This window comes from Diospyros lotus, chromosome 10, assembly GCF_014633365.1.
Source record: "Diospyros lotus cultivar Yz01 chromosome 10, ASM1463336v1, whole genome shotgun sequence".
Taxonomy (NCBI): Eukaryota; Viridiplantae; Streptophyta; class Magnoliopsida; order Ericales; family Ebenaceae; genus Diospyros; species Diospyros lotus.
In genome coordinates this window covers 30767037-30792928 of record NC_068347.1, presented here as the reverse complement: position 1 = coordinate 30792928, position 25892 = coordinate 30767037, and the positions used below count along the sequence as shown (strand labels likewise).

The 25892-nt window shown below is 35.8% G+C and overlaps 3 protein-coding genes and 1 long non-coding RNA gene across 4 annotated transcripts; 2 read left to right on the top strand and 2 right to left on the bottom strand.

Moving 5' to 3' along the window:
- The first annotated feature begins 1073 nt into the window (after window positions 1-1073).
- LOC127811303 (primary amine oxidase 1-like) lies at window positions 1074-3845 on the top strand. Its single transcript, XM_052351043.1, has 3 exons — window positions 1074-2662; window positions 2762-2875; window positions 3023-3845. The coding sequence occupies exons 1-3, from the start codon at window positions 1526-1528 to the stop codon at window positions 3725-3727; spliced, it is 1956 nt and encodes a 651-aa protein (XP_052207003.1). The 5' UTR covers window positions 1074-1525; the 3' UTR covers window positions 3728-3845.
- A 1090-nt stretch (window positions 3846-4935) lies between these two features.
- On the top strand, window positions 4936-6108 carry LOC127811302 (uncharacterized). Its single transcript, XR_008025638.1, has 3 exons — window positions 4936-5063; window positions 5167-5289; window positions 5566-6108. It is a non-coding gene; the product is annotated as an uncharacterized LOC127811302 (long non-coding RNA).
- Window positions 6109-7579: 1471 nt separating this feature from the next.
- Window positions 7580-8481, bottom strand: LOC127811301 (photosystem I reaction center subunit II, chloroplastic). Its single transcript, XM_052351042.1, has one exon. It carries the CDS (start codon window positions 8379-8381, stop codon window positions 7746-7748), a length of 636 nt encoding a protein of 211 aa, XP_052207002.1. The 5' UTR covers window positions 8382-8481; the 3' UTR covers window positions 7580-7745.
- A 7535-nt stretch (window positions 8482-16016) lies between these two features.
- Window positions 16017-20943, bottom strand: LOC127812098 (linoleate 9S-lipoxygenase 5). The gene is made up of 9 exons (XM_052352424.1): window positions 20482-20943; window positions 19325-19614; window positions 18766-19006; window positions 18246-18584; window positions 18047-18132; window positions 17859-17966; window positions 17448-17743; window positions 17091-17354; window positions 16017-16999 (listed from the first exon to the last, which is right to left on the bottom strand). The coding sequence occupies exons 1-9, from the start codon at window positions 20726-20728 to the stop codon at window positions 16219-16221; spliced, it is 2652 nt and encodes an 883-aa protein (XP_052208384.1). The 5' UTR covers window positions 20729-20943; the 3' UTR covers window positions 16017-16218.
- Window positions 20944-25892: the final 4949 nt, after the last annotated feature.

Here is a 25892-nt window from a genome sequence, read left to right as displayed (position 1 = left end):
ATATTACCTTAGTTTATAAAATTACAAATTTATGTTAAAAATTACACTTTCACCCTTAATTTGTTTTTCAAGTGAAAAGCAAGAGATAGGATGAAAATGTAATTTCACTCACATAAGTAGTAAATAGGACTCTCACCGTTGGACTGTATATAAATTTTCTTTTCAAAAACAAATGCCTTGTCAATTATAAATTTTTTCTTTAAATATTTTTCAATTATAATTAGGCATTTGTTTTAAAAATTAAAAAAAAATTCAAATACATATTAATTGTAGGCTTCTATTTATTTATATATACAATATATATATATGTTTGAAGAATATATTTATGACCTTTAAGATGTTTTAAAAAGGTTAGAAAGTCATCAAAATAAAAATGATAGTTTAGTTCGATAACATATTCGCAAACTAATGGTTAAACTAAAGTTGTAAATAGAAATTTGAAAATTTTATTTAAAATCTTTATTGACAAAAATATTTGTTGATGGAATTTATTACGGACTCAAATAGAGTTTGTTTACAATCAATCTCTAAGTTAAATTGATGGTCGAAGTTCCTTTAAAATTGTCTATGGATAAAATCTAATCACTCCTATTAAATTTGCACCAAAAATCACTAAACAACAATTCAGTGAAGGTGTTAATGAGAGGGCTAAAGAGATCAAGAAGCTATATGAGTTAGTCAAAGAAAACAATTTGAAGCAAAATGAGTTGTATCAAAAGTAAGTGAACAAGTTTTGCAAGATTGCTACCTCCAAATAAAGGAGATTTGAATTCATCTAAAGATAAAAAGATTTTCTCTATATCCTTACAAGAAGTTTAGTCCTCAAGAATGCCTACAAAGTTGGTGAAGATGAACAAAGACTTGATGACGACTCTTCTCTAGTCAGAAAATTTAATATAATATAAGATTTTTATTTGTTTAAGAATATATATATATATTTTTAATTTTAAATTTTTAGTATAATTATTTTCTTTTCTAGTATACCATTCTCTTTTATAAATAGGAGTGCTGTGTAGTAGTTTTTAGTGAAGTAAAATCAATTAAATAAACAATAATTCTCTTAGAGAAGGATTTTCTCTTATTTTGTCTCTTCTTCCTTGTGGTGAATTCCTAGGAATTAGGCAGCTATATCTTTGGGTGGCCTACCACCTTGAGACAAAGGTCTCTAATTTATTTTACAAGCGAGGCCATGATTCTCATGGAGTACATATGTATGTACCGGAAAGAAGGGTCCAAAACTAAATGGTCATCATTTTTGGCTGAAATGACGGCATTCTTTACTCACACATCAAGAAAGAGTTGAAGGGACATCCAAAATATACGAAATTATTGAGTATTCGTCGTCAAAATGATGGCCTGCGCATCGCCACATTACAAAGGAAGGTTGGCATAATCTTGGGCCATTTTGAATTCCATCATGTGAGATCTCTGCCAAAACAATAAAAGAAACAATTGCTTTTCAGTTTTATGAATTATTGCCTGCACAAACTGTGGATCAAAACTTGCATGCAAGGTGGATGACGAAATGCCTGAGAGAACACAATTCCTAGCCATAGCCATTGTTCTACAATGCTGCTTTTTAGCTGCTCTTCTTCACCCTTTAGACCCTCTTTCAGCTACTGAAATCAACCAAATTAGGCTCATAGTGCAGAGGTCTCGCCTGGGTGCCCTTTCTAACTTGACTTTCCACTATGTTGATCTTGAAGAGCCAGAGAAGGAAGATGTTCTCAACTGGCTATCTTCAAACGAGAACAATGGATCTTTTCCTTATCGCCGAGCCAAGGTGGTGGTTCGGGCCAGGGGCGAGACCCATGAGCTCATTGTGGACTTAGCCACCGGCTCCATTGAATTGGACCATGTTTACTCTGGCCATGGCTTCCCATCGTTCACTCTCAATGAGCTCATCCAAGCTGCCAGGCTGCCAAAGAAGGATCCCCAGTTCAAGGATTCAATTTCCAGGAGGAGCTTGAATCTGTCTGAAGTCACTTGCTTGCCACTCACTACAGGTTGGTTCGGGGAAATTGTTGCGAAAAGAGCTGTTAGAGTTACTTGCTTCTATCGTGAAGGAACGACTAACATCTTTGCCAGGCCTATTGAGGGGATAACCATACTGGTAGACGTTGAGTCCATGCAGATTATCAAATATGTTGACAGGTTTAGAGCCCCTTTGCCTGGAGCTGATGGCACTGATTTCCAATCCTCAAGTCAAGGGCCTGATTCAGTCCCTTGCAACAGAACAGAGAAAACCGGGTTCACCATCACAGGCCATGAGGTTAGATGGGTTAATTGGGCGTTCCATGTCGCGTTCAATGCTCGCGCTGGGTTGGTTATATCGACAGCTTCAGTGCTCGATCCGGGAACAAAAAGGCCTCGGCGTGTGCTCTACAGAGGGCATGTATCGGAAACATTTGTTCCATACATGGATCCCGCTAACGAATGGTACTTCAGGACGTTCATGGACGTGGGTGAATATGGATTCGGCCGTTCGGCTGTCAACCTGGCACCACTCACTGATTGCCCCGGCAATGCTGTGTATTTGAACGGGTACTTGGCCGGAGCAGATGGACAGCCACAGCAACTGCCGAGAGCAATCTGTGTTTTCGAGCAATATTCCGGCGATGTTGCCTGGCGGCACACTGAAACTGGCCTTCCTGGACAAGTGGTAACACGACAACATGGCTAATTTGAAAATGTTGTTTCTTGTATCTCTGTGATCTGTTCTCGGTGAAGATTTTCATATATGGATTGTTTCTCTTTGCAGCTAACCGGTGGGAGGCCAGAGGTGAATTTGGTGGTCAGGATGGTGGCCACTGTCGGGAATTATGACTACATTCTTGACTGGGTATTCAAGCAAAGTGGATCCATTAAAGTTGTGGTAAGATTCCAAAACCCACAATAAACAAGATATATATATATATATATATCTTTATATCACAAGTGATGTTAGTTACATGAATTCTAGCTCGTAGATTATTCTGTATACACTAAAGCTTGATCACTTTTTAAATCTCGTGGACTTTAGGTGAGTCTAACCGGCGTGCTAGAGGTGAAGGCAACATCATACCCACAAAACGAACACATATTCGAGGATGATCATGGCACATTCGTCGCAAACAACACCATTGCCGTCAACCATGATCACTTCATCACTTACTATCTCGACTTGGACATGGACGGCAGAGAAAACTCGTTCATCAGGTCAAAGCTGAAAACGGTTAGAGCCATACCTAACAGACCCGGCACGCCGAGGAAGAGCTACTGGACCACCGTTAGAGAAACCATTGAGAGGGAAGCCGAGGCTAGGACTCGGATCGGACTCGAGCCGGTTGAGTTTTTAGTAGTGAATCCGAACAAGAAGACGAGGCTGGGGAATCAGATCGGCTACCGGCTGATCACGGGACAACCGGCTGTTTCGCTGCTGTCCGACGATGACTATCCACAAATCCGGGCCGCCTACACCAAGTATCAGCTGTGGGTGACGGTTTATAACAAGTCGGAGAGGTGGGCCGGCGGGTTTTACGCGGACGGAAGCCACGGTGACGACGGCTTGGCTGCTTGGACGTGCCGGAATAGGCGGATTGTGAACGAAGATATAGTTGTTTGGTACACGGTAGGGTTTCATCATGTTCCGTGCCAGGAAGATTTCCCGGTGATGCCGACCCTGTCCGGCGGATTCGAGCTCCGGCCGGCGAACTTTTTTGAAATAAATCCATTGTTGAGGCAGTAGAGTTAAAGCTGGAAAAAAAAAAAAAAATCTGTAGCCACTGGCTATTTTTAATTAAATATATTCATCTGCCACGTCATAATTTCGATTTGTTTCCGATTATTTAGAATCAAAAGCTCCATGCGTCGTAATAGTTTAATTTGTTGTTTAGATTTATGGGTGCCTCAAGTAATGAATTATATTTATATAAAGTTATAGATTTTAAATTCTAAATTTTAATATGTAGCACTTTATAGTAAGTTTAAAGTTATAAATCTTAATCTTTTCATTTTTTTTTATATATATAGTTCTTTTTCATATAATAAGAAAAGATTCAAAAAGATTTATTTTTAACCACACAATAAATTTTTTTTTTTGTTAAGAATTACAAATTACCATAACATATTGTTTTGGTGATAAAATTGTGTTGAATAGCTGCCAAACTAACACTTAATCTAACTATACCTCATATAATCATAATAGTTAAAATAAAATTAGAATTATTATTATTAAAATATAATAATTAATTTATAAATGCGAGAATTTGTTCGTATTTTAGCCTTTAATATTTGAGAAACTTATGAAACATAAGACAAGTGAACACTACTCGAACACTACTCGATTCTTATGATGCTTAACTTAGTCTTAGCCAAAAAAAAAACATTCAAATAATTTGTGTAAGATTTCTTGTCTATCTTGATTGAATAGAATACTTCATATTTATAGAATGTCAATAAATGAAAGAATGTCCATATCTTTTGGTATCGTTATTTTCTGATTTTTAGATAAAATTTTTGAAAGTAAGTTGATATATTCTCAATAATTCATGATTTAAAAAATCTCATGAATATTATATCTCTGAAATTTAAGAGAGGTTTCTGGGATACCTAAAAGAGGCCCCCAAAAGAGTCTCCTTAAGATTGTTTTGTCGAGAAGATTTTCTCGAGCCTCCCTGTTTGGGTTTGTTTTTTTTTTAATTTTGTCTTAAATTTTGATTCATTTTTTTTTAAGCATATCAAGAATGTGATATGAAATTATAATGGATTAATTATTATTATTTTTAAAAGAATCGGAATGGTAAAATAAAATTCATTTTACATTTAAGTGGTAGTATGAAAATCCAAATTGATAAGCCATTAACAATTTGTTTTTACATTTAAGGAAAATAGAATTTCTACCACCGAAGAAAATAGGACCGCTCTCTTTTCGCTTGGCCGCGCGCGCGCGCGCGCCTCCGGTTTGCAGAAGCCAATTAGAAATCCTAACTGTACCTGGATACAGTACCTCCAGAATTCTGTAACTCTCCTCGAAAGCCAATTCTTCTTCTGCATCTTCATCCATGGATTTTTGCTGCAATTCGGTTCGAACAACCGGTTCTTCTTTGGATTGCGTCCTCTTCGTCTCTGATTATACTAATTAACTCGTTTGTCATTCTGATTTCCAACTTGTTTTCCATTCTACAGCATCATTGCTCGCATGGAGGCCGCCTCCTCATATTTGAATTTGCCAAAAATGTTATGAATTGATACAGATTTTCTCGCCCACTAGTGTGGCTTCCGGGAGAAGCAAGTTTTGCCGACTCACGAGTGGGGAAATTTCCTCAACTAAATCTCACAAGTATCCATTGACTACTAAGTTATGTTCAATTTTTTCTATTCCCCCCCCCCCCCCCCCCCCCCCCCCCCCCTTTCTGGCAGGCAGTAGGCTAGAATATCACGCTGATTTCTATCAGTTGCAATTATACAAGGTCTGAGTTGCTCGAAATTAATAAGAATTTCATAAATTCTTTTACATATAGATGCGTGTTCAAAGCATTATATTCAGAACGCAGACTCGTACTGTTTATACGTTGCATTTTGCAGATCCTCACCAGTTTGGACAGAAACCATGCTGTGAATGTACTGGATCGATCGGCTTGGTAGCAGAGATCCCTGATTTGAGAACATCGTATCCGTCAATACAATGAATCCAAAGTAATCGAAATCAAGTTGTCCTGATGAACTTCCTGTTGCTACGAAACCCTAATTAGCCATGACAATTGCGATCAACGTGGCAAAGTTTTACCCTCGTTGTACGGTACGCCCGCGAAGCATCTTATATCTGTTAATTAATTCTAGATGTGATAGATAGTGATCATGCTCAACTGACGGTGCACAGGTGTAATCTAAGGATTAGCTTGTGGTTATTCCTAATTTTTCAGTTGCTTGTTGACTAGATTGCCCAGAATGTCGCCGGCGGCGAAGCCTTAGGTCTCGGGCAGTTCATTTATTGTTCGTAATAATTAATTAAAATAATGAGCCAGCACTGTTTCAAGTTACAACAATGACCTTTTGTTGAACGAGTAATCATAGAATTGACGTGTATATAATTGAAGTTTATGCATGGAAGCTAGTAGTAAATTATATAGCATTACTTGTTTAAGGTCTGAATACTAAAACAAATCAAATTAAGAGTGCTCTGGAGTGTGTTCAGTTAATCAATAACATTAGTGCAAATTTGAATCCATATTCAAAGTTAAATACATTTTGAATGCTGAATTTGGAGTGAATTTGAACAAGGGGATGACATGATCGTTGAAGTATATGCTGAACGGATGCATCTATAAGGTTGGCTTAAATGGCCACAAGAAGATATGAATTCAGTGGACATTAGCTAGCTAATTTTAATAGCCCAACTTATAAGCTGCTAACAGTCACAGAAATTCAAGTTGATCATAATACCCCAACTTGTAGTACTGCTTCGTAGGACCTGAACTTGAGCTCGTATTTTCTATACTTCTGCCCTTGTGATTTAGGTATGAAAATTAGGAAAGAAGGAAGAGGCTAATTGTGCACTAGAGACTGAATAGCCTGGCCCAAGCAATTCCAGGAAAATGATTAGGTTGAGAAGCCAAACAGGTACGATTTTCTATAGCCCATATAAAAATGGGGCATCAAATTATGAGGTCTTTATAGGCATAACACACATTTCTGACCTTGAATTTGGGGCTTTAAGCCATTTGTGCCCCTGCCCCCGAACTTTAAGAGGGATCTATCATACCCCTCAAGTTTCATTTTTGGTCTTATCTCACACCTCAAAACCCAAATGCGTGCGCGGGAAATACATGCGCACTGTCAGTGGGCCGTCGGCGAGGGAAGGGGAAGGAAACAACCGTCGGTGGTGAGGGAGGGGATGGATTGGTCAGCCAATGGGTGGGTCGATCGGCCAAGGCGAGAGCAGCGATGGGTGGGTTGCCGACGGCTGCCAGCGACCGGCGAAAGCAGATCAATGATGAGGCGAGGTTGGTTGCAAGAGAGCAAGGAGAGAGGCCGATGGTCGCGATGCAAGGGGAAGCGTCGAGTGCTCGGTCGGCGATAGTGGTCGCAATGCAGGAGCGTCGAGCGGTCGACGATGGCGGTCGGTCGAGCAAGGACCAGAGGCGGTTGGCGACAAGGAAGAATGGGCTGACGGCGGCGGTGGCTGAACGACGAACAGAGACCGCGATAGTGGCTGAATGGCGGTCGCTCCAGAAGCTAAAATCGACAACAGTGAGGAGGAGCCAGGCCGACGGTGGCATACGCGGTAGTGGTCGCTGCTGACGTGGGCGATCGACCAATCGCCTCCCTCACCAGCGACCCACCTCTCCTCGCCAGTGTCAAAATTAGCCGCTCACCCCCCTCAACCCTCAAGCCTCAACCACGCGTGATTTCAGGCGTGGTGCTGACTGGACAATGAGAGGCATGGTGGGTCCAAAATTCAAGACTTGAGGTGTTAATAGGATCCAATTTAGAACTTGAGGGGCACAATAGGTCCCCTCAACGTTCAGGCTCAAATGGTTAAAAGCCAAGTTCAAGGGCACAAATGTGTCTTTTGCCTTATATATGTGGGTCCATGATATAGAATCCAAGGTCCTTTTTTGATGTCATAGCAAATATAGAAGCAGCAGTGTGTTTCACAATTTAGCTTCTTCAAAGAAGAAGAAAATGGAATAGGATTACAGCAACAAACAAAAACTAAAATTATCACATAATCACACATACATATGAGAAATGCATTAAGAACTTCACAAGTCATATACTTGCTTGCCAGTGAACTTGACCTCAATTGGGTTGATATTCTTTCCGATGGACCGCATGTTCTGACCGACTCCCTGGCGACCGGGGTTTACCTTCTCCGGGTATACGCCATCCTTGGGGTGCAAGTACTGGACCTCTCCATTGGGGAACACCCTGTAAAACTGGTACTTAATCTTGTACTTGGACCTCAGCCTTGTGCCAAGTGCCAAGCACTGCTCTTTCCTAGCCAATTTCAGCAAGTTTGGACCTTGCCTCATTATGGCTGCGCCTCCAGTGGGCATCTCAAAGATTTGTTCCTTGGGAGAGTCCCAAGTGATCACGTAGAACTCTTCCACCTGGGCCTTGCGCAGGAGGCCTCCGGTGCTGCCACCAAAAATTGGTGATGGGGTGCTTGGATCCAGTTCCGGTGGAGTGAACCCAACTGGGGCCTCCTTTACCGGCGCCTCGGCGCTTCCTTCCGCCGCGGCAACCTTAATGGTCCGCCGTGCCAAGATGAACTTGGCAGGCTTGGGTGTTGCGACGGACAGAGCTGATGGTTGCTTCCATGGCACGACAACTCGATCCCCGGATTTTGGGGTGGAGAGAGTTGGGGTAAAGAGGGAAGCTTGGGTTGCCATAGCCATGGAGAGAGAGAGGCAGAGATCTGAGGAATGTGTTGGGGGGTGACGGGTTATGGTGTGTTTTTGAACAATTTCATGAAAGAAGGATTATTGTGCAGTGAGGTTTGGGGGATTTTAGACGGGTGGTTGGGAGATGAGTACTGGATAAGGTGATATGGGTCGACCAATTAGAACGTATGATTTTGATACTAAGCCTTAGCCACGCCTCACCTTGGACCTCAGCCTTACCCACGCCTCACCTTTTCCTCTTCTTCTGCCACGCATATCTTTTGGTCCATGGATGTTTATCTCTCTCTCTCTTTCTATCTCTCCCTCAGTTGTTGAACAAATGTAGATGGGCAAACGACCTTTTGGCTTTTGAGACACTTGATTTTCTCACTACATATAATGGTCATCCTGAATTATGATGGTGATATAAAATCCAGGCTTAAGCCAAATTTTACAGCGTCTTGGAGAAAATCTATGTTTACTGTTTAGTTAGGGGTAAGTATTTGGCAAAAACTTGTTCTTCCAAATTATTGGGGTGACGTGTCTAGCCTTTTCCAATTATTTGCTGAAAAAAGAGCGGGATATATTGACGGTACGGTTATATGTTAAACAATAAAAAATATATCAAAAATAGAGGATGAATAAACAAAAACAAAGAAAAAGAAATAAGATCAAGGTGACTCTAGAAACGTGAAGGAGAAAGAAGGATGACAGGGAATGGTTACTTTTTTCGTATTTTAATTTTAAATTTATTTTTATTTTTATATTTTGAATGTTTATTTTAAGATTATTTAAAAGACATTCTTTTTATTTATAGTATTTTTTATATTTTAAAATTTTTGAACGTGATAAAAATAGTTAAAATATTTTTTTATTATTTTAATTTTTTTATTTTTGAAAATATAATTTTAAAAATATAAAATTAAACACATTTTTATTATTTTATAAAATTAAAAATTAAAAATGACAAAAATAATAAGAAGAACGTGGCCTCGTAGAGCTAAACTTTCCACACCAAGCAATCCACCTAAGGGATAAGAGCAAGAATAAGCTTTCAAGAATTCAAGTAGAGTAGGCCAAACGAAATTAGGGATTCTAAGTGAAAAGATTTGTTGAGGTTTTTGAGTATTAATTTTTTTTATAAAAAAATAAATAATATATATTTTTATACAAATATTTCATCATTTGATTAAAAAATTAAAATTCAATCACCTACAAAATATAATAAAATATTTATAATATTTTGTATTTAATTTTTTAATAAAATATTTATTATTAAAAAATAAAAATACATATATATTACAAATTTTAAAAATTTGGGGCCTTCTAATTTTGAGGGTCTTATGTCATGGCATATATGGCTTTATAGTTTGACCGACTCTGAATTCAAGTGATTAAACCACGATAAGTTGAGATTTGTATCAGTAGGTTGTAGATTCGACTCTTTGCTCTGCGTAGTGAGACAAAAGCCTCTACCAGTAATTTATCTCTTCTGTAAAAATCGAGAGTATGAGTGATAGGGGACCGCACAAGAACAATAATCTCAAAAGCAAGAATAAGAAGAAAATCTTTATTTTTTTTTGGCTAAATGATCAAATCCTCATATCTTTCAAATATAAGCATAATGAACGGGGAAAAAGACAAAACAAACGAAGAAACAAATAGCAAACTCACTTAATTCTAGGTTGTATGGAAATAAAAATGAAAATATTTTTGATACAAAATAGAAATAAGAAAATGATATTTTTTTTTAGAAATGTAACAAACGAAGACATGAGATAAACTATAAATTTACAAAATATAAGAGTTTTTTTGTAAATATAATTTTTAATATAAAAAATTATAAAAAAATAGTTCAAACATAATATAAACAAAGATAAACAATAAACATAAGTTTCATAATGGGTTAATTACACCAATAATCACTCAATTTTACATACTGTTACTATTTAGTCATTAAATTTTAAAATGTTATCAATTAGTCACTGATATTTTAAATTTGTTACTATTTAGTTATTGAATTTTAAAATATTATTTATTAATCACTAATATTTTAAAATTATTTTTGATCATTCACTCGTGAACTTAAAGTTTAGTGACTAATTAGTGACATGTGAAAAACGATTTTGAAATATTAATGACTAGTAAGTAACATTTTAAAGTTCAGTGACTAAATAGTAACAGTTTTGAAATATTAGTGACTAATAGGTAATATTTCAAAATTCAGTGACCAAACAATAATAAAATGTAAAGTTGAATAATTATTTGTATAATTAATCCGTTCCATAATATATTCAAACAAATATAAACATAAAATCCACAATACATTCAAACAATTATCAATAATATTCATAAAGTTACATGGCCTAATAATTAAAAATAAATAGTAAAATTAAATAATAAAATCAAACATAATATAATTTATAAAATATTTAAATATATAATTTAGACTTAGAGAACACAAACACATAACTTAGAGAGGAAGGAATACGGAATACTAATGTAAGATTGACAAAATATTTAATATGTATTTATTACTTTATGTCCTAATTATTTAAGTATTTATTTGATTTGGCTAATAAATATCATGATACTGCCTACCCTTGTTACAAAACCAGAAGAGGATTAATCCATTGGTAGTGTCAAAAGAAAACCAGCAGTAACATAATACTGCCTAGAATAACTCTATTAACTCTTAAGACATCTACCCTTTATAAAGTCAACAGATTAAGAAGCTTCAACTATAATTGTCCAAGGATATAGTATAAAGATTATTTATTTCATATATGTTCTAGCTGCAAATACCTAAATACATACATATCTTAGTTGTATTCATATATATATAGATGTGTGCATACACATAAAGAACTCTCTTACATAGCCAAGCCAAACATCAAATCAGCACTTCTGCACAATCTAATTCAAAAATGTTTCTACAATAATCACAAACATAGGAAAGCTAACGTAGCATTTAACAGCGCAAATGTCCAGTGAACACACACACAAGGGTTACTTAAATTGGGAACGACCGGTGACGAGGGAAGTGATAGATATAGCACACACACTAAGAGGGGGTGAATTGGTCTAATTAAAAAAATTCTTTGAAAAATAGAGATGTCGTCGATGAAGACCATAGATTCGTTAAACCTCAAGACCTTGAAATGGCACGATGAGGTGTCAACCGTATAAAAGACATTCTAGTTTTCTGAGGAATGAAATTGAGATATTATCAATGAATGAACACACTGAGTAGGAACAGAAATGCAAACACAAGCAAGTAAAAATTGAAAGCAGAGAAGACACAGATTTATAGTGGTTCAGCTTTCCAAGCTTAGTCCACTACCTTAGTTCCCCACTAAGGATTTTTAGAACCAACTTCACTATCAAACCCCCTACTCAATAAGAGCAGGTCCTCTAGTCCTTGACTAGGTAAAATACAGTCTCCCAATTTAATGGGCCCTCTAGCTACTGTTAGGAAAAATACAGAAAATGAAGTAGAGATTCTAAGAGTACAACTCTTAATTACAAGCTCTTTCTTTAAATGAATGATCGAGACTTAAAAGAATAGAACAGTAAGATATCAAGCCTCTTAAAAGGAAATACAGAGAGAAAAAGTTAAAAGCTTGATGTAATAGTGAAGGCACGGTAGTTCAAGATATTCAATATTTTTCAACAGCCTTCAATGCGTCTTCAACCATCTATTTATAGTTGATGGTGGGTAAGATTGAATTTTGGATCGTTGTGAGTGGTTGGGCAAGCATTTAATGCGTAAAAAATTAGCCGTTATAAGTTTCTGTGAAACACATAGTCAACAGAGAAAATAGATTAGTAGACTATTTTATCAAATAAAATTGACCATAGTCGACAGACACAAAATCATAGTCGACTATTTCTAACACAAATTTTCCATAGTCAATAGATACAAAGGCATAGTAGACAGATGTTAAAATATGAAGAGAATTTTGAATTTAAAGAACAAAAATAGTCGACAGATGAAAAAATAGTCGATAGATCAAACCAGCATAGTCGACTATCCTTATGCATAATCGACTATTCTTAACAGTATAGTCAACAGAATGAACCACATAGTTGACTATCATTTTGAAAACTTAAAAAATTCTCATTTTAATTCTTTTGAAAGTAAGTTGAGATTATCAAATATATATTTTGAAATAAACCATACTCAACCATATTCAAAATTTCTTCTATAAGATTTTTTACTTTACTTCAAAATTCACATATTAAAAAATTTATTTTCTCATTCATATAATCCATATAATAGAGATTGATTTTCATATAGTTATTATCAAAACCATTTTATTACTAAGAGTAAAATATTAGGAAGGGGGAACGACCAACGGCGAAGGAAGAGGGCACGACGACAGTGACTTGATCTTTTGGATTCACAACTGATTGAGAGGCGATCCTCGACCTACGAAATGGAACCGGAAGTGAGGGACTTGGAAGTGAGAGAATGGGAGAATGACAACCGGAACTGGAAAAAGGCAAGACAACGACGACGATGGAGCACCAGAGCAGTAAGAGGAGACTTTGAGTTCGGGAATCAAAGCGCTAGAAGAAGAAGAAGACGGAAAAAGAAGACGATTGTCGGGATTCGCGCGGTAATGGCCAGAAATGTGTTTTTGGTAAATTTATAGATTTTGCGAATCAGTCCAAAACTTTTCACTTATTACAGAAATGGTCCAAAAAAGTTTTGGGCCTTTTTATACGTTTTCATGCTTCGTAGCCTAGATCCTCTGCTTGTTTACTGCCGTTCACCTAAGGATCAAAAACTTACTATGAGTTCCTCAACCCTCCCGGTGACGACTCACCACCGGCAAGCTCACCTATGACAGGCGACCCACCGGTGGCCATCTCTCCTCTAAAAACCAACTTCAGATTGGTTTCTATTTGTGAATGGATTGCATGCATCGTTTGCTGTTAGGTCTTTGGTGTTCTTGATCTTTTTTCTTTTTTTCTTCAGTGGTTTCTTTGTATTGTTACTGTTGTATGTTATTTTGATGCCTTTTACGCTATTCTTTGAGATGGTGTTGCTTTTTACCTAGTTAGGGACTTAAGGTTTTACTTTTCAAACCCACTTTTCAGAAATTTTACTTTTCAAGACTCACTATTACTGCAACTGCACCCCTGTTGTTTTCTTTTCAAGCAACTGCAGCTATTATTTCTTTTCTTTTTTTTTTCTTTAAGTAACTGCAGCTATTATTTCAATTTTCAGAACAGAATTTGTACAGTGTGCTTATTGTTTTCACTTTGCTTTTTTTTTTTTTTTCTCATTTTGATATCAGCCCAGTTTGTTTATGTTTAGGGCAACATTGCTGGAATATTTATATTAATTATAATATAATTTAAATATATATTTTCTAATTAATATAATAAAATTTATATTTTGTGTTTTAATTATATTGTTTGTTAGCTTTGCTATTAGTATTTAACATTATTTATTTTTATATAATATTGAAGATCTGTTATAAAACTTATGTTTTGTTTGTTAATATAATATATTTTATAATGTTTTATATTGTATTGTTATATAGTTTGTTTGAAGAATATTAGAAGAATTTGTATTTGAGAGTATTTTAGATATTTTATTATTGTATGCATTATCTGATTGTCTTTTTTCATATTAAATATGTTTTTTAATTTTTTTTTGGGTTAATTTTGCGCTTCGATTCATCAAGCGAGTGCTTTTCTGGCGCCATTTGTATTTGCTATTAGTGTTTTTTTTTTTTGGGTTAAGTGATTGATATAATTGTAATATTAACTGTCATGAAAAATTAGAGAATAAGCAATATACTTCAAAATCAAATTCAAAGGTTTATTTGTTTTATACGATAGAAGCATGTAAGAATTAATTTCCCCTATATGAGGTTGAGAAGTGGTGCCATTTTTAGAGAAAGTTTGAAATGAATTTTTGTAAAAACGTTCATGAAACTAGGAGGAAGGACAAGACAATAGTAGTGAGGTTTATTTATACGAGCTTTGTGGTATACAGTAAATGAAGATTAAAATGTAATATTTTCTTCTTGTATATATAAACCTATAATAATTGTCTTAATAATACAAATCAAGTGAGGGATTGCTGTAGCTAGTTTGCACTTTATACAACAATAATGGAAAGGGGCTGAAGAAGGGTAGGGTAGTGAGGAAAAGGTCCATAATGAAAAGGAACAGAAGAGGAAGGTGAGTAACCTAAAGGTTGTTGCTTTGCTGCAATAAACCCTTACAATATAGTAATTTTAAATTACAAAAAGTTGAATTTAATTACAATACAGTGTGGCGTATTACCAAGTCATAACCCCTCCCCACAAAGAAAAATCTGAATTTAATATTTGAGACAACTAAATGTATATTTGGCATTTAAGCAAATAAATAAAGTAGATAAATTATAAAAGAGTAGTTATAGAATTTTATTTAGGTTGAGGAGGATAATATTGGATATTTGCCAAAATATTAAGGATAAATGCGTAAAATTAATAGTTAAGATTATTATTAATTCCCTTTCCCTTAAGAGTGGGCAAAAATGAGGCTGGAAGGGGATGTCCCATGCCCTCCCTTCCCCTTCCTTTACAAATTTCTCTCCTAGACAAGTGTAAGCTTTTACCTTAACACCGCCCCCCCAACCTCCAAAATCCAAACATAGAAGAAAATAAAATAAAATAAAATAATTTTGAGAAGAATTTTTTTAAATTACACAAATTTTGGTTTATGAATCTTCAATTTGGTCATCAGTAAAAGGATGTGAATCTTAAACCTGGTCATCATAGAATCTTCAAATTGGTCACCAGTAAAGAATGCAATTTTTTAAATTTAAACTTAAACATCATACTTGTTTTATTTTCCTATTCTTCACATCTGGAAATTTATCTACAGGAATCATTAATATTGTTGGCTGCAAATGTTTGTGATTTGGCTTATTGTGGAGATTGTTTTTCATTAACCCTATAGCAATTGTAGCAGGTAAAAGTAACACCTTAAAGAGGTGATTCATTCTCAATTAAAATCACAGAATGCAGAATATACCGCTCAATAATTTTCCTAACAAAATTTCCATTTGCTTGATTTCTTAGATCTTGAACTTGGTAATATTTTTTGTTTCATGTTCTCTGAACTACTATCCGAAGAGTACAATCTGAGTAGCAAATTTTTAAAACTTAAAATATAAGGGGCATGTTCAGAGTTTGATGATCTGAAAACCTGTTGATGGTTGCAATGTTAAAAAGTGGCCACTAGAGTATGTAAACTACCCTATCTGGGACCCTGTTAGGTGGTGATTCTAACGGTTTTTGTATGCAGTTAGCATTCTCATTTGTTTTGGTTTTTTTGACCTTCTGGTACCAATACTGAACAGCTTTAGCTATTTTTAGGCCCCTATAGTTGCTTGGGCTAAGAATGTCTTTCAGGGGGACACCCCCCAAACCCAGGAGTTACCTCCAAACTCCAGAAACAGCTTTAGCTATTTTAGGCATTTAAGATTTTTGTTTACTTACATTTGAGCCCAAACCATTTTAGTAAAACATTATTTTAATGGATCCATTGCCAAATTGGACTGCGCCAAAACATTCTTTTGGCATAAAATATATAGCAACTTAAAGAAATGTACTCAGTTTTGCACAAGCTTGTCTTGTAAATGCAGAAAATGTATCAAATGCTCTATTCTTAGCATGTAACCGAGAGGTAAAAAATAAAGTGCATCAGAACCAACTTTTAGCAATTTGCTTGAGTTGCAGAACATACTATCAAAATCCGTACCTTCAAAAACACATATTTACTTCTAGCAAAAAAAAAAAAAAATCACACGCAACGCGCGGGCACAAACATTCTTCAGTAAAATTTAGATTGAGACACTGTTCGGAATTCCCAGGCCAGTAAGTCCTGTAGCTTTTTGGGGATTCGAGGTGCTTGGATAGAGCAAGGTGTAAGGCACTTTGACCGGCCCAAACCGGTTCCTGTTTCTCCTATCATTATTCCTGTCCATTATCCTGTTTTCTATTTCTACCAATCTAGCGTTGAACATCTTAAATGCTTCCAGGGGTTGGGTATCTGTAGTCCAGTGAGGTGTGTCTCTGCTTCCCAGATAAATCTCATCAGCAGAATGCCGTGACAAAACCTCTATCAGGGAAACACCAAGTAGGGTTTGGAACTGGGCAGTGATTGTTTTTAGGAAGACCAAGTTACGACGCTCATGGTCTGAGGACTCAAGATCAGCGTACTCTGGAGTCCCTGGCTCAGGCATAAATCTGCGGCTTACTGTTGGACGATTAGGGAGATAGCCAGCATAAGGGTATTGGCCAAAATTGACAGCCGCATGGAGAGCAGAAGCCACCCATATGATAATGGTGCATGTGTGGATGAGCTCTGTTCTTGTCTGCATCTCTGGCCACCACGGCTCATCTTTCTTGTCACCATGGCCTACATGGACAAGCTCTCTCCACCATGATTGGAGCTCGGAATCATCTTGGACCAACTCATCTGTGGAGTAGTAAAAAGAGCAATATTCACCGACCCAAGTTTCAATTGCTGTCCAGATTTCCAGTCCATCAACAGCAAAGGGGTAATCCTCTATCAAAAGCTTGAGTCCATTGTTACTGCTCGAGTCTGGAACTGCTACGCCTCTAAAGCGAATTTAAATGAAACAGGATAGTCAGTTTTATGAAATTTTATCGAACAACTGAGACAACTTTTAGATAAAGTTCAGTGACTGACCTTTTTAGCAGATCAGCTGGAAGTGCCTGCTCTGTGAAATTCCAGTTCTTGTAAATAGCAGAAGACATTTCCATTGCATATTTAGCTGGAAAGACTGTTGTCTCAAGCACCCCACCAGCATTGATGAGGATATGTCGAGCCAAGGCATTTATATTCATTGTATCACGGAAGTGGGGATGCAAGAGCTTATATATTGGATGAAGCACGCTCAATTGCCTATTTGCTGCAATGATGAATGGCTCTATTACTGCATGAGTATTCAGCCTGCATCAGAATCATAAGCTTTCAGGTAAACATTCCACCAGAGAGCTATTGCAGTTGGTACTTGCCAATTATGGGAGTACTAGCGGATCATACCAGTGACTAACGAGGTGATGGTAGCCTGAATCATTTACAGCAACATAAGCTTTAGCTAGCTCCCACAATGAACCTCCAATGCCATCTTCTGCCGGAGTGAAGACTTGGCTGTTGGCACGATGCAGGTCATCTGGTTTGCTTAGCTCAATTGCCAATGGCTTCAATGTTCCATCATCTTGCAGTAAGAGAACTGTTCTGCTGGCATAAGTCTTAGTGGCAGTAGTGTTTATCCTTTTGAGGTATGGCATTAGTGCATCATGATGATCCAATATGAACAGCTTGTTGTTCTCAATTGCCTGTAGTTTAATTGGAAGTATTCAGTGATTAAATTTGATAATATAATCCCATGAACTCGGTTATATACTGGAATATATATTTTTCATAATTGAGTGAGAGAACAAAGGAGGGTACTTGATCTATTGTTAACCCATTCATGTTCTTCTCAACTTGCTCTCTGGTCATTGAGCTGGTTTGATCGCCATATTCTTGAGGGTCTAGCTTGCTAGCAGGTGGAAACTCCTGAGGCAAACATTTAATAATTAGTTTAGCAGATGGTAGAAACATTAAAAGATGATTATTGAATGACAGTTTTGTTATACTTGGAGGCGGCGGATGACAACAGGGTTCACTCCAGCAAGCATTTCCCGTGCAAACTCTTCATCTGTCCTCCAGGCAGATTTATCCTCTGAAACATCCCATGATAGTCTTAGCAACTTTTGAGATTGACAAACAAATCTACCATTAAGGATTTGATGTTATACAGAATTAAGTCAGATGTGGTAAAGATGTAATGTATACCTTTTATTACAGCAGGGATTGGGAGATTGTGGAACCTCTCACCATCAGAATGTGCTAGCTCCTTCAGTATTTGCCATGGGATGCACTCCCTTAGTTTACTATATCGGACCCCGTTTGGAGGCTTAAATCTACCTTCATATAGGTTCATTATGTCTTGGAAAGTGTCAAACTCGTTAATGGTTTTGTCAAACAGAGCTGCGATCTCCGGCAGCAGGATCGGTCCGATAGATTTGGCCGCATGGGCAAGGAAATCTGACATCTTAACTTGGTTGAACCGTTCATCTCTGGGGACGTAAATGCCTATATTTAGGATTTGCAATCTGCTCTCAGTTTTGGGATCTGCATAGCAGCATAGAGTGCTCTAGTCAACCAAAAAGCAGATAAAAGTAATCTCTTACTACCACTAGAATTTGTTCATGTTTAAAACACCCCATCCTCGCGACATATGAACTAAAACAAGCTTAGAACATTAAATTTATCAAGAGATTTATCATTCAAAGAAATTTAGGTTCTAACTAACCAGCTCTTGTTGGTGGCCTGCCAGTTCTTCCTCGGCGTGGATATGGGTAATCCCTTGTTCCACCAAGCACTGGACGTGCATATTTTTGGCCCTTGGCTGGCATTCCCAAATCATTGTAGTATGCATAGTCATATATTCTGTCCCATTTCTTGAGCATGCCCGATCCATTTCCACGAAGATTAATAAGTTCTTGTTCCCGGTAATGTTGTAGTGGCTCTGGTGTATCACATGGAAGGTAGGTCTGATAACAAAATGTGAAGTTTATAAGTCAGTTGATTACTTACTGTCTTACCCTATCTTAAATAAGTTTCTTGACGACTCTTCCTGATTTCCATAGTATTGGTGTATATTTTTTCTGATACTTCTAGTCCGCCTTCCTGTGAATCAAGGTCTGAACTCAACTTGGTTTATCTTTCCATCAAAAGGATGTTAAGGGGAAAGATATATCTAATTGGACATAAAAGCATTTACTAACATGGTCGTTGAATGAATTTATGTGGTTAGTACTGTTGGTGTTACAGTCTCCAATATTCCGTTTGTTGCTTCAGATGAGAAGTACCTTGTTTGCGAAGAAGACGCGATCATACTCGTATCGATGGGCCGGATAAACCCAAGAATTGCAAATAAAGTGGACTTGGCCATGCCCAGGTACATCCTCTAAGGTCACTGTCTTGAGGTAGAACTGGCTGTGGTGGTGATTTTTGATCAGGAAAGCACCAGGGACACCCATGGCTTCCTCCCAGTCAAACGTAATACCGAACGAGACATCTTCAGCTGTCACTGAGGTGAGTCTAGTGATCCATTTTTCGAGGCAAGCTGCTTTTCCAATCTTCCCTCGCTTTTCATTAGCTAAGCATATAGAGAGCACAAAATTTGGTCTCAGTAAATATAAGCAGCATATTACTTGTAGTCATAGTTAGGCGTTTTTATGCATCTGATTCAGTTTATCCAAGAATAGCAAGATTTCCCAACTATGCATCATAATTGGTGAAATATTCCAACTGAGTTCTTGAGAAATACAAAACCTTCTATATTAGATCCATTTGCATCATGTGAACAAAACATTGAGAAATGGAAGCTTTTCGTGACTTAGTCTAGATCTTATAATAGCAACAATAATCAATTACCAGGTGCATGGACAATTTATTTAATGGCAACGACTCTGTTTGCAGGGACCGATCGAGGAGAAAAACAAATAAAAGAAATTGGTTGAAAGTGGATCTCTCTCTCTCTCTCTCTCTCTCTGAAACTTCCTTGAACAAAGAATGAGTGGGGTGAAAACATGGGGGATAGGCAGTCATTTGGGTGTTTGAAGGAGACACAAGAACTTAGAATTGGACATGAATTCTATCTGTATCTCTATATCTTCCTCGCTTGTTTGCTTACTGATTAAAAAAATAAAATCTTTGCTTGGTAATCAAGAAAATAGAACGGCTACTTGGCCTTTAGTTGCTGAAAAATGTAGAAATATGTAGGAAACTCTTTAACACTTAATTTTTTTTTTATGATAAGACATAATTAGAAGTAATTCTGAAACTTTCTTTGGTTGATTTGGAGGTAAGAGAGAAAGATTACATTTGGTTATTTGGAGACAAAAGACAGCTTAATTATAAGCGGAAAAAAAATTCTCTTCATTGACTCTATCCTTTGTTAATCGTGAAAAGATATGAACAGAAGTAGGTGGTAGCCAATACTAAACTTAGCAAAGAGTCTGACCTGGGTCACTATTAACGGCACTGATAAGCTGTAGAGAAACACGTTTGCCCAAAAACTCATGAACTCGATCGAGGAACGAAGCTACCATATCAGTAACGTCCAGGATGTTCTTCTTCATCAAAACCACTGTCCCTTTGATCTTCATGTTTGTGCCTCCGTTGTTGTCAATGGGGTTGTTTATTTTCTTTCCACAAAATATTTCCAGTGCTTCCCCAAGCATCACTGGAGCAGACGAACCATTCCCCATCTGAACAAGCCTTTCCTCAGACTAACAGATGTATGAATGAAACTAAAATCTTGAGAGATGGGTTTTGGGAGAGGTTTGCTGGCCTTAAAAGGAAATGCTATTTCTAATAGCACAGAAGAATATTTCATAGACTTGCGGAGGCCTGGCCTTTACACTGATGTGTTTATATAGCAATTTCCCTATTGGCTCCTTTTAGGGATTTTTTTTCTTTTTTGTCTGATTAGGGAATTTTAGCAATTAGGCACTTTCCTCAAGAACCCGCGTATTGGCTGCTTCTATCTTCAACATAATACAATTTAGAAAATGTCTAACTGATATACTTGAATGATTCTGAGGAGTAATCATAACTGCTAAATCATACAGTTAATCTTGGTTTATCTGAGATATGCATAGAAAATAGCATTAGACTTAGAATACCCCCTTGCTTTCTGAGTAATATTTCTGGTCTCATTTTTCCTAATTGATCTGGAATTTGATATAAATTTGTACCATGAAATGCCTATATACTAAACAACAGGTTAGATTTTATATGCATGTACTTATCATCAAAAAATATTCACAGATCTGAGATCTCTTTCTTTCTTCTTCTTTTTGGCACTGTTTAACATATATATTCAGTTCTTTCATCTCCTTGATCATATATATATGTCATGTCATTTATTTATAATATATGATATTGGGCCATCTTCACCTTAAACTTTCAGCTGTCACGTCGGAGTCAAACATTAACACCTCCTCCCCTTTTTCTTTCTAGGCCATTCCTATCAAGGTGACCCACTCAGATGTAAACGAATTTAATTTGTTCAGTAAGTAACTCGCAAGCGACTTTGATTTGAATTTATTTATATTTATTTATTAAATAAATTAATTAAATAAAAATTCAGAATTCGTTTATAATTCGTTTAAGGTTTATTAAAATCCCATTTGTTTATTTATTTAATAAGCCTATTATATTTAAGATATTTAGAATTTATTTTATTTTTTGTTATGACATTATTGGATTTGCCCTCCACTAATAATTAATATTACAAGAGTGTCACCCTCTTGTCAATTATCCCATAACCGCATACAAAATATTGGACATAATCTTATCATTAACTCGAGACAATTTTCAACAAGAGACCTATATCCAAGAAGTAATTTCATACACATTTTTTCGAAAAAATTCCCATTAAGAAAAGTCTTGTTCAAATCTAATTGTGGGACCACTTATTCATAGTAGGAAGAACCAATAAAATTTTCATGGTGACTATCTTTGTTATAGGAAAAAAAATATCCAAAAAATTCAAGTCTTCTTGTTGGATATATCATTTTGCAACCAAGCGAGTCTTTGTCTCTTTTTATAGATCTATCAGACTTATATTTTATTTTATAAACGCAATTAAATGCCCATCGCCTTTATTCTAGCTTTCTAAAAGTTCCACTCAACTACCAATTTCAGCCCTTAATGTAGAGCAATTATTTCTATGGCCTTTATTTCTAACTTTGTGAAAGTTCTGCCCAACTATCAATTTCAGCTCTTAGGGTGCCTCAGATAATATGCAAATTCTATAAAAAATATGTCACATCCAACAAATTAAATTTCATCTTTATTATTTGATACACTGTAAGAGTGTGTTGATAGTATTAGTTAAAAAAAAATATTTTTCAACTAAAAACAAAAATCACTCCCCACTAGATGGAATTTTTCATAAAAAAATAAGACTAAACATGTTTTAATGGTTATATTATAGAATTCAATTTCATGAAAAATAAAATATATCAAATAATAAAGATAAAATTCAATTTATCAAATATAACATTTTATGAACTAATTTGATTTACATGGTCCACAGTCGATTGATTGAAGTTGATTTGATTCTTAACTTTGCCTGATATCTTTTAAACATATAACATTATTTGGTTCTCTCACCTTATGATGCTCCTCCACTAATGACTAAGAATCAATTTGTTATACACTTTGTATTTGGAGTGTGCCTTTTCTTTTCATCTTGGTGAGCTCTGAGCTGTCCAGTAAGTTGTGCCCATCAATCATTTGTTGTTTAATGTTGTATTCTCGTAGAGCCAAATACGAATTAACCCAATGTGTCAATTAGGGGTGTTCTAAGTGCGATTTGATTAGTTTAAGTTATTTTCAATATGTTAAATTATATGTGTAGTTTTTTTGTTATTCTAAATCGCGCAATTTGATTTGATCTGTGTAAACCACACTACATTTTGCGGTATAGTTCGGTGCGATTTTCGTGGTTTATCTAAAACATGTCATAACTATTCAAACACCAAGCAATGTATAACCGATTAATGTCATGGAGTTCAAAGTAAAATAAGTTACAATTCAACCAAAATGTAAATTTAAAAATTCAAAGTCTACAACATAATCTCATGTCCATAACATAAAAATAACACAAAAGTTCACAACATAAAATTGTGATGCGGTGTGGGTTGGGGCAGTGAGGAATGAAAAGTTAGGATTTTAAGTTTTAATTTTTAGATATTGTAGTGCGGTGTGAACAGTTTGATTAAAAATTAATTTTTTTTATTAAATCACAAATCACACGGTTTGTGGTTTTCTCAAATCATCTCAAACTATTCCCCTAAAGAAACCGTGCGATACGGTGCGATATAGTACAGTGCGATCGATTTTTACAGTTAACAGTTTTTTTGAACACCTTTAGTGTCAACCAATCATTTTTAAGAAAAAGGTTGAAAGAAATAAAATAGTAGGAAGAATTGATTTAGCTTGGCCTCAAAGCTAGATATTGACCTCCACATTTTGAACCTTGCAGTGCATAAGTAAACAATTTCTATGTGTTTTGTCTCCAAAAAGTTGAAAATAAATTCAAATATGTACTTTGTATGCACCAGTTTACAATATTGATTGTCCTTATAGGCATAACATTTAAAAGAAAAAAAAAACAAAAGCTTGAGTCAATATTGGAAATATTATATGAAAACAGAAGCAAGTAATTAACCAATTCTTAATCTTAGTTAACCCAAACTAAAAAAACAAGACACAGCCACGTTTGTCAGGGACAAAGTACCAAGAAAAAGATTGGGGCACCTAAATCCACCCACTAAGTGTAGAAATGTAGACAACTTGCCTTTAAACATTACCACATGGTTGAGGCAAGGACATGGTAGATAGAACCTCCCTCCCTCCCTCCCTGCTTCGGAAGAGATGGTGTTTGACAGGCCAACTAATCTCGTAAACTTAGCTGGTCAATTAATGAAATTAATTTGTCTTCAAGTTGGCCTAGTAAGCAACGGCCAGGTCCCCAATGGCAGCCAGCAGCTGCGAAGAAGACAGAAACTAGAAGGGATAAAGCCTAATTTAGTTTCCTCAACTAATGGATAGGAAAGTGAGGGGATCACATCAACCAATCGTTGTGTGTTAGAGTGAGAGATGTTAACTATTAGACTTGTAATAATAAAATGAATGTCAAAGGGATGAAATTACGTACATGACTAAACAGATCGCATCACATGTAACCCAATTATAAAATCATAATAATTAAGATTATAAAATAGTAAAGCACACCATCTTAACACTTAATTTGTCCACCCTTCAAAAAACACGAGTACAGATTAATGAACTATGCATGTGCCTGAAGTCAACATATGGTTTCATTGACGACAATGTTTAATTTCTTAAAGACTTTTATATTGTATTTAGATTACATATCTATATATTTACAAACTTGGAGAAGGTAAGAGGGGACCAAACGTTATTAATGATTTTGTTCAGCCAGTCTAGCTGCGAGTCTCATTTTAGATTTTAAAAGTGCCCATCATGGCATCATCTTTGTTTGATATCTAGTTGGGTAGTAATTTATAAATTACATGCCCTTTTCATCTTTTTCAGACTATAAGTCTATATTTAAGAGGAGAGGTTATTATTCAATCGTTCACTGATTATCTTATAGTTACTGTTTGTTTTATATTTATATGATATATATAAATATAAAATAAATTATATAGTCTATATAATCTAAGAGTGAATTCGAATCCAAAAATCTATATTGGCCATCACTCTCTAGACCGTTACTTATTTAATGGTGCAGGTAGATGGATAATACTTGTCCTTATGAGCTGGGTCCACATGTTACTCTTTTGGGTAATGCATCCTTTTCTGGTCGTGTTTCACGTGGAGATTTGTGGACCATGGCATTACTGGGTTGGGCCAAGCTAGGTTGTATGATTCTACTTTTGAATGTTAATGTCAGATGGGCTTGTGCTATTCCTGTGGTTAGCCCAGCCCAATTCAATGCTCTCACCATTGCTTTATAGACAGATGCTCTTTGAATCTTCTGTAATTATCACTTGTGACCGAGTAACACCTTGTTTTCACTTTAAAATGTTAGTTGGAGGTGATTTTTAAGTTCAAAAGATCAAATAATGTACCTAAGACCTTACTAATAATCCAAACATGAAATTTGGGTTGTGGGAGATGAACCCTGTTATTTTTTTGTCTTAGTCTTGGAACCAAGTGTGTATCTTCTCTAAGGATTTCATGGTTTGGTTATTGGATTGAACTCTGAGCCAACACTAGCATTTAACGTTCAATTGCTTGCAAATGCTCACTTGAATAGGTAGTCTAGGGAAATTGCATATGATCCCTCGTAGCATGCTACCATTATTTCAGCAAATAGTTAGTCTATTTGCAACCAGAATTGAAACTGCAGCAAAGCCACCATTATTTCGGTGGGTTATATATTGATATTGAATTTAAGCTATGTATACATTAAAAAATACAAAATATTTCTTTCTCTTAATTTGTTATTTTTTAATGAGTGGTATCAATTTGCATATTATTAAATTTGAATTATTTAGCCTTATGGATATCAATATTGATATTAAAGCTACCATACAATGTGTTCAAAGTATGAAAACTTAGTAAGAATAATTGTAATAGTGTACTTTTACATTTAAAATATTAATCTAAGTATAAAGTTTTTTATTTTTATTTTATTTAGTGGTTCAACAGTTATCTCATTTAATATATGATTATCTAATAACAATAATAATTAATTAATGAATGTATGTGACCATTGTTAGGTTTGTGTTTTCAAATAAGTCCCAAGATAGTGATGATTTTTCGGGTGGATTTAATCTTCATAAGTCTCGCCTTGTGATTGAAGTATAACTCAAGTCCATATCATCACTT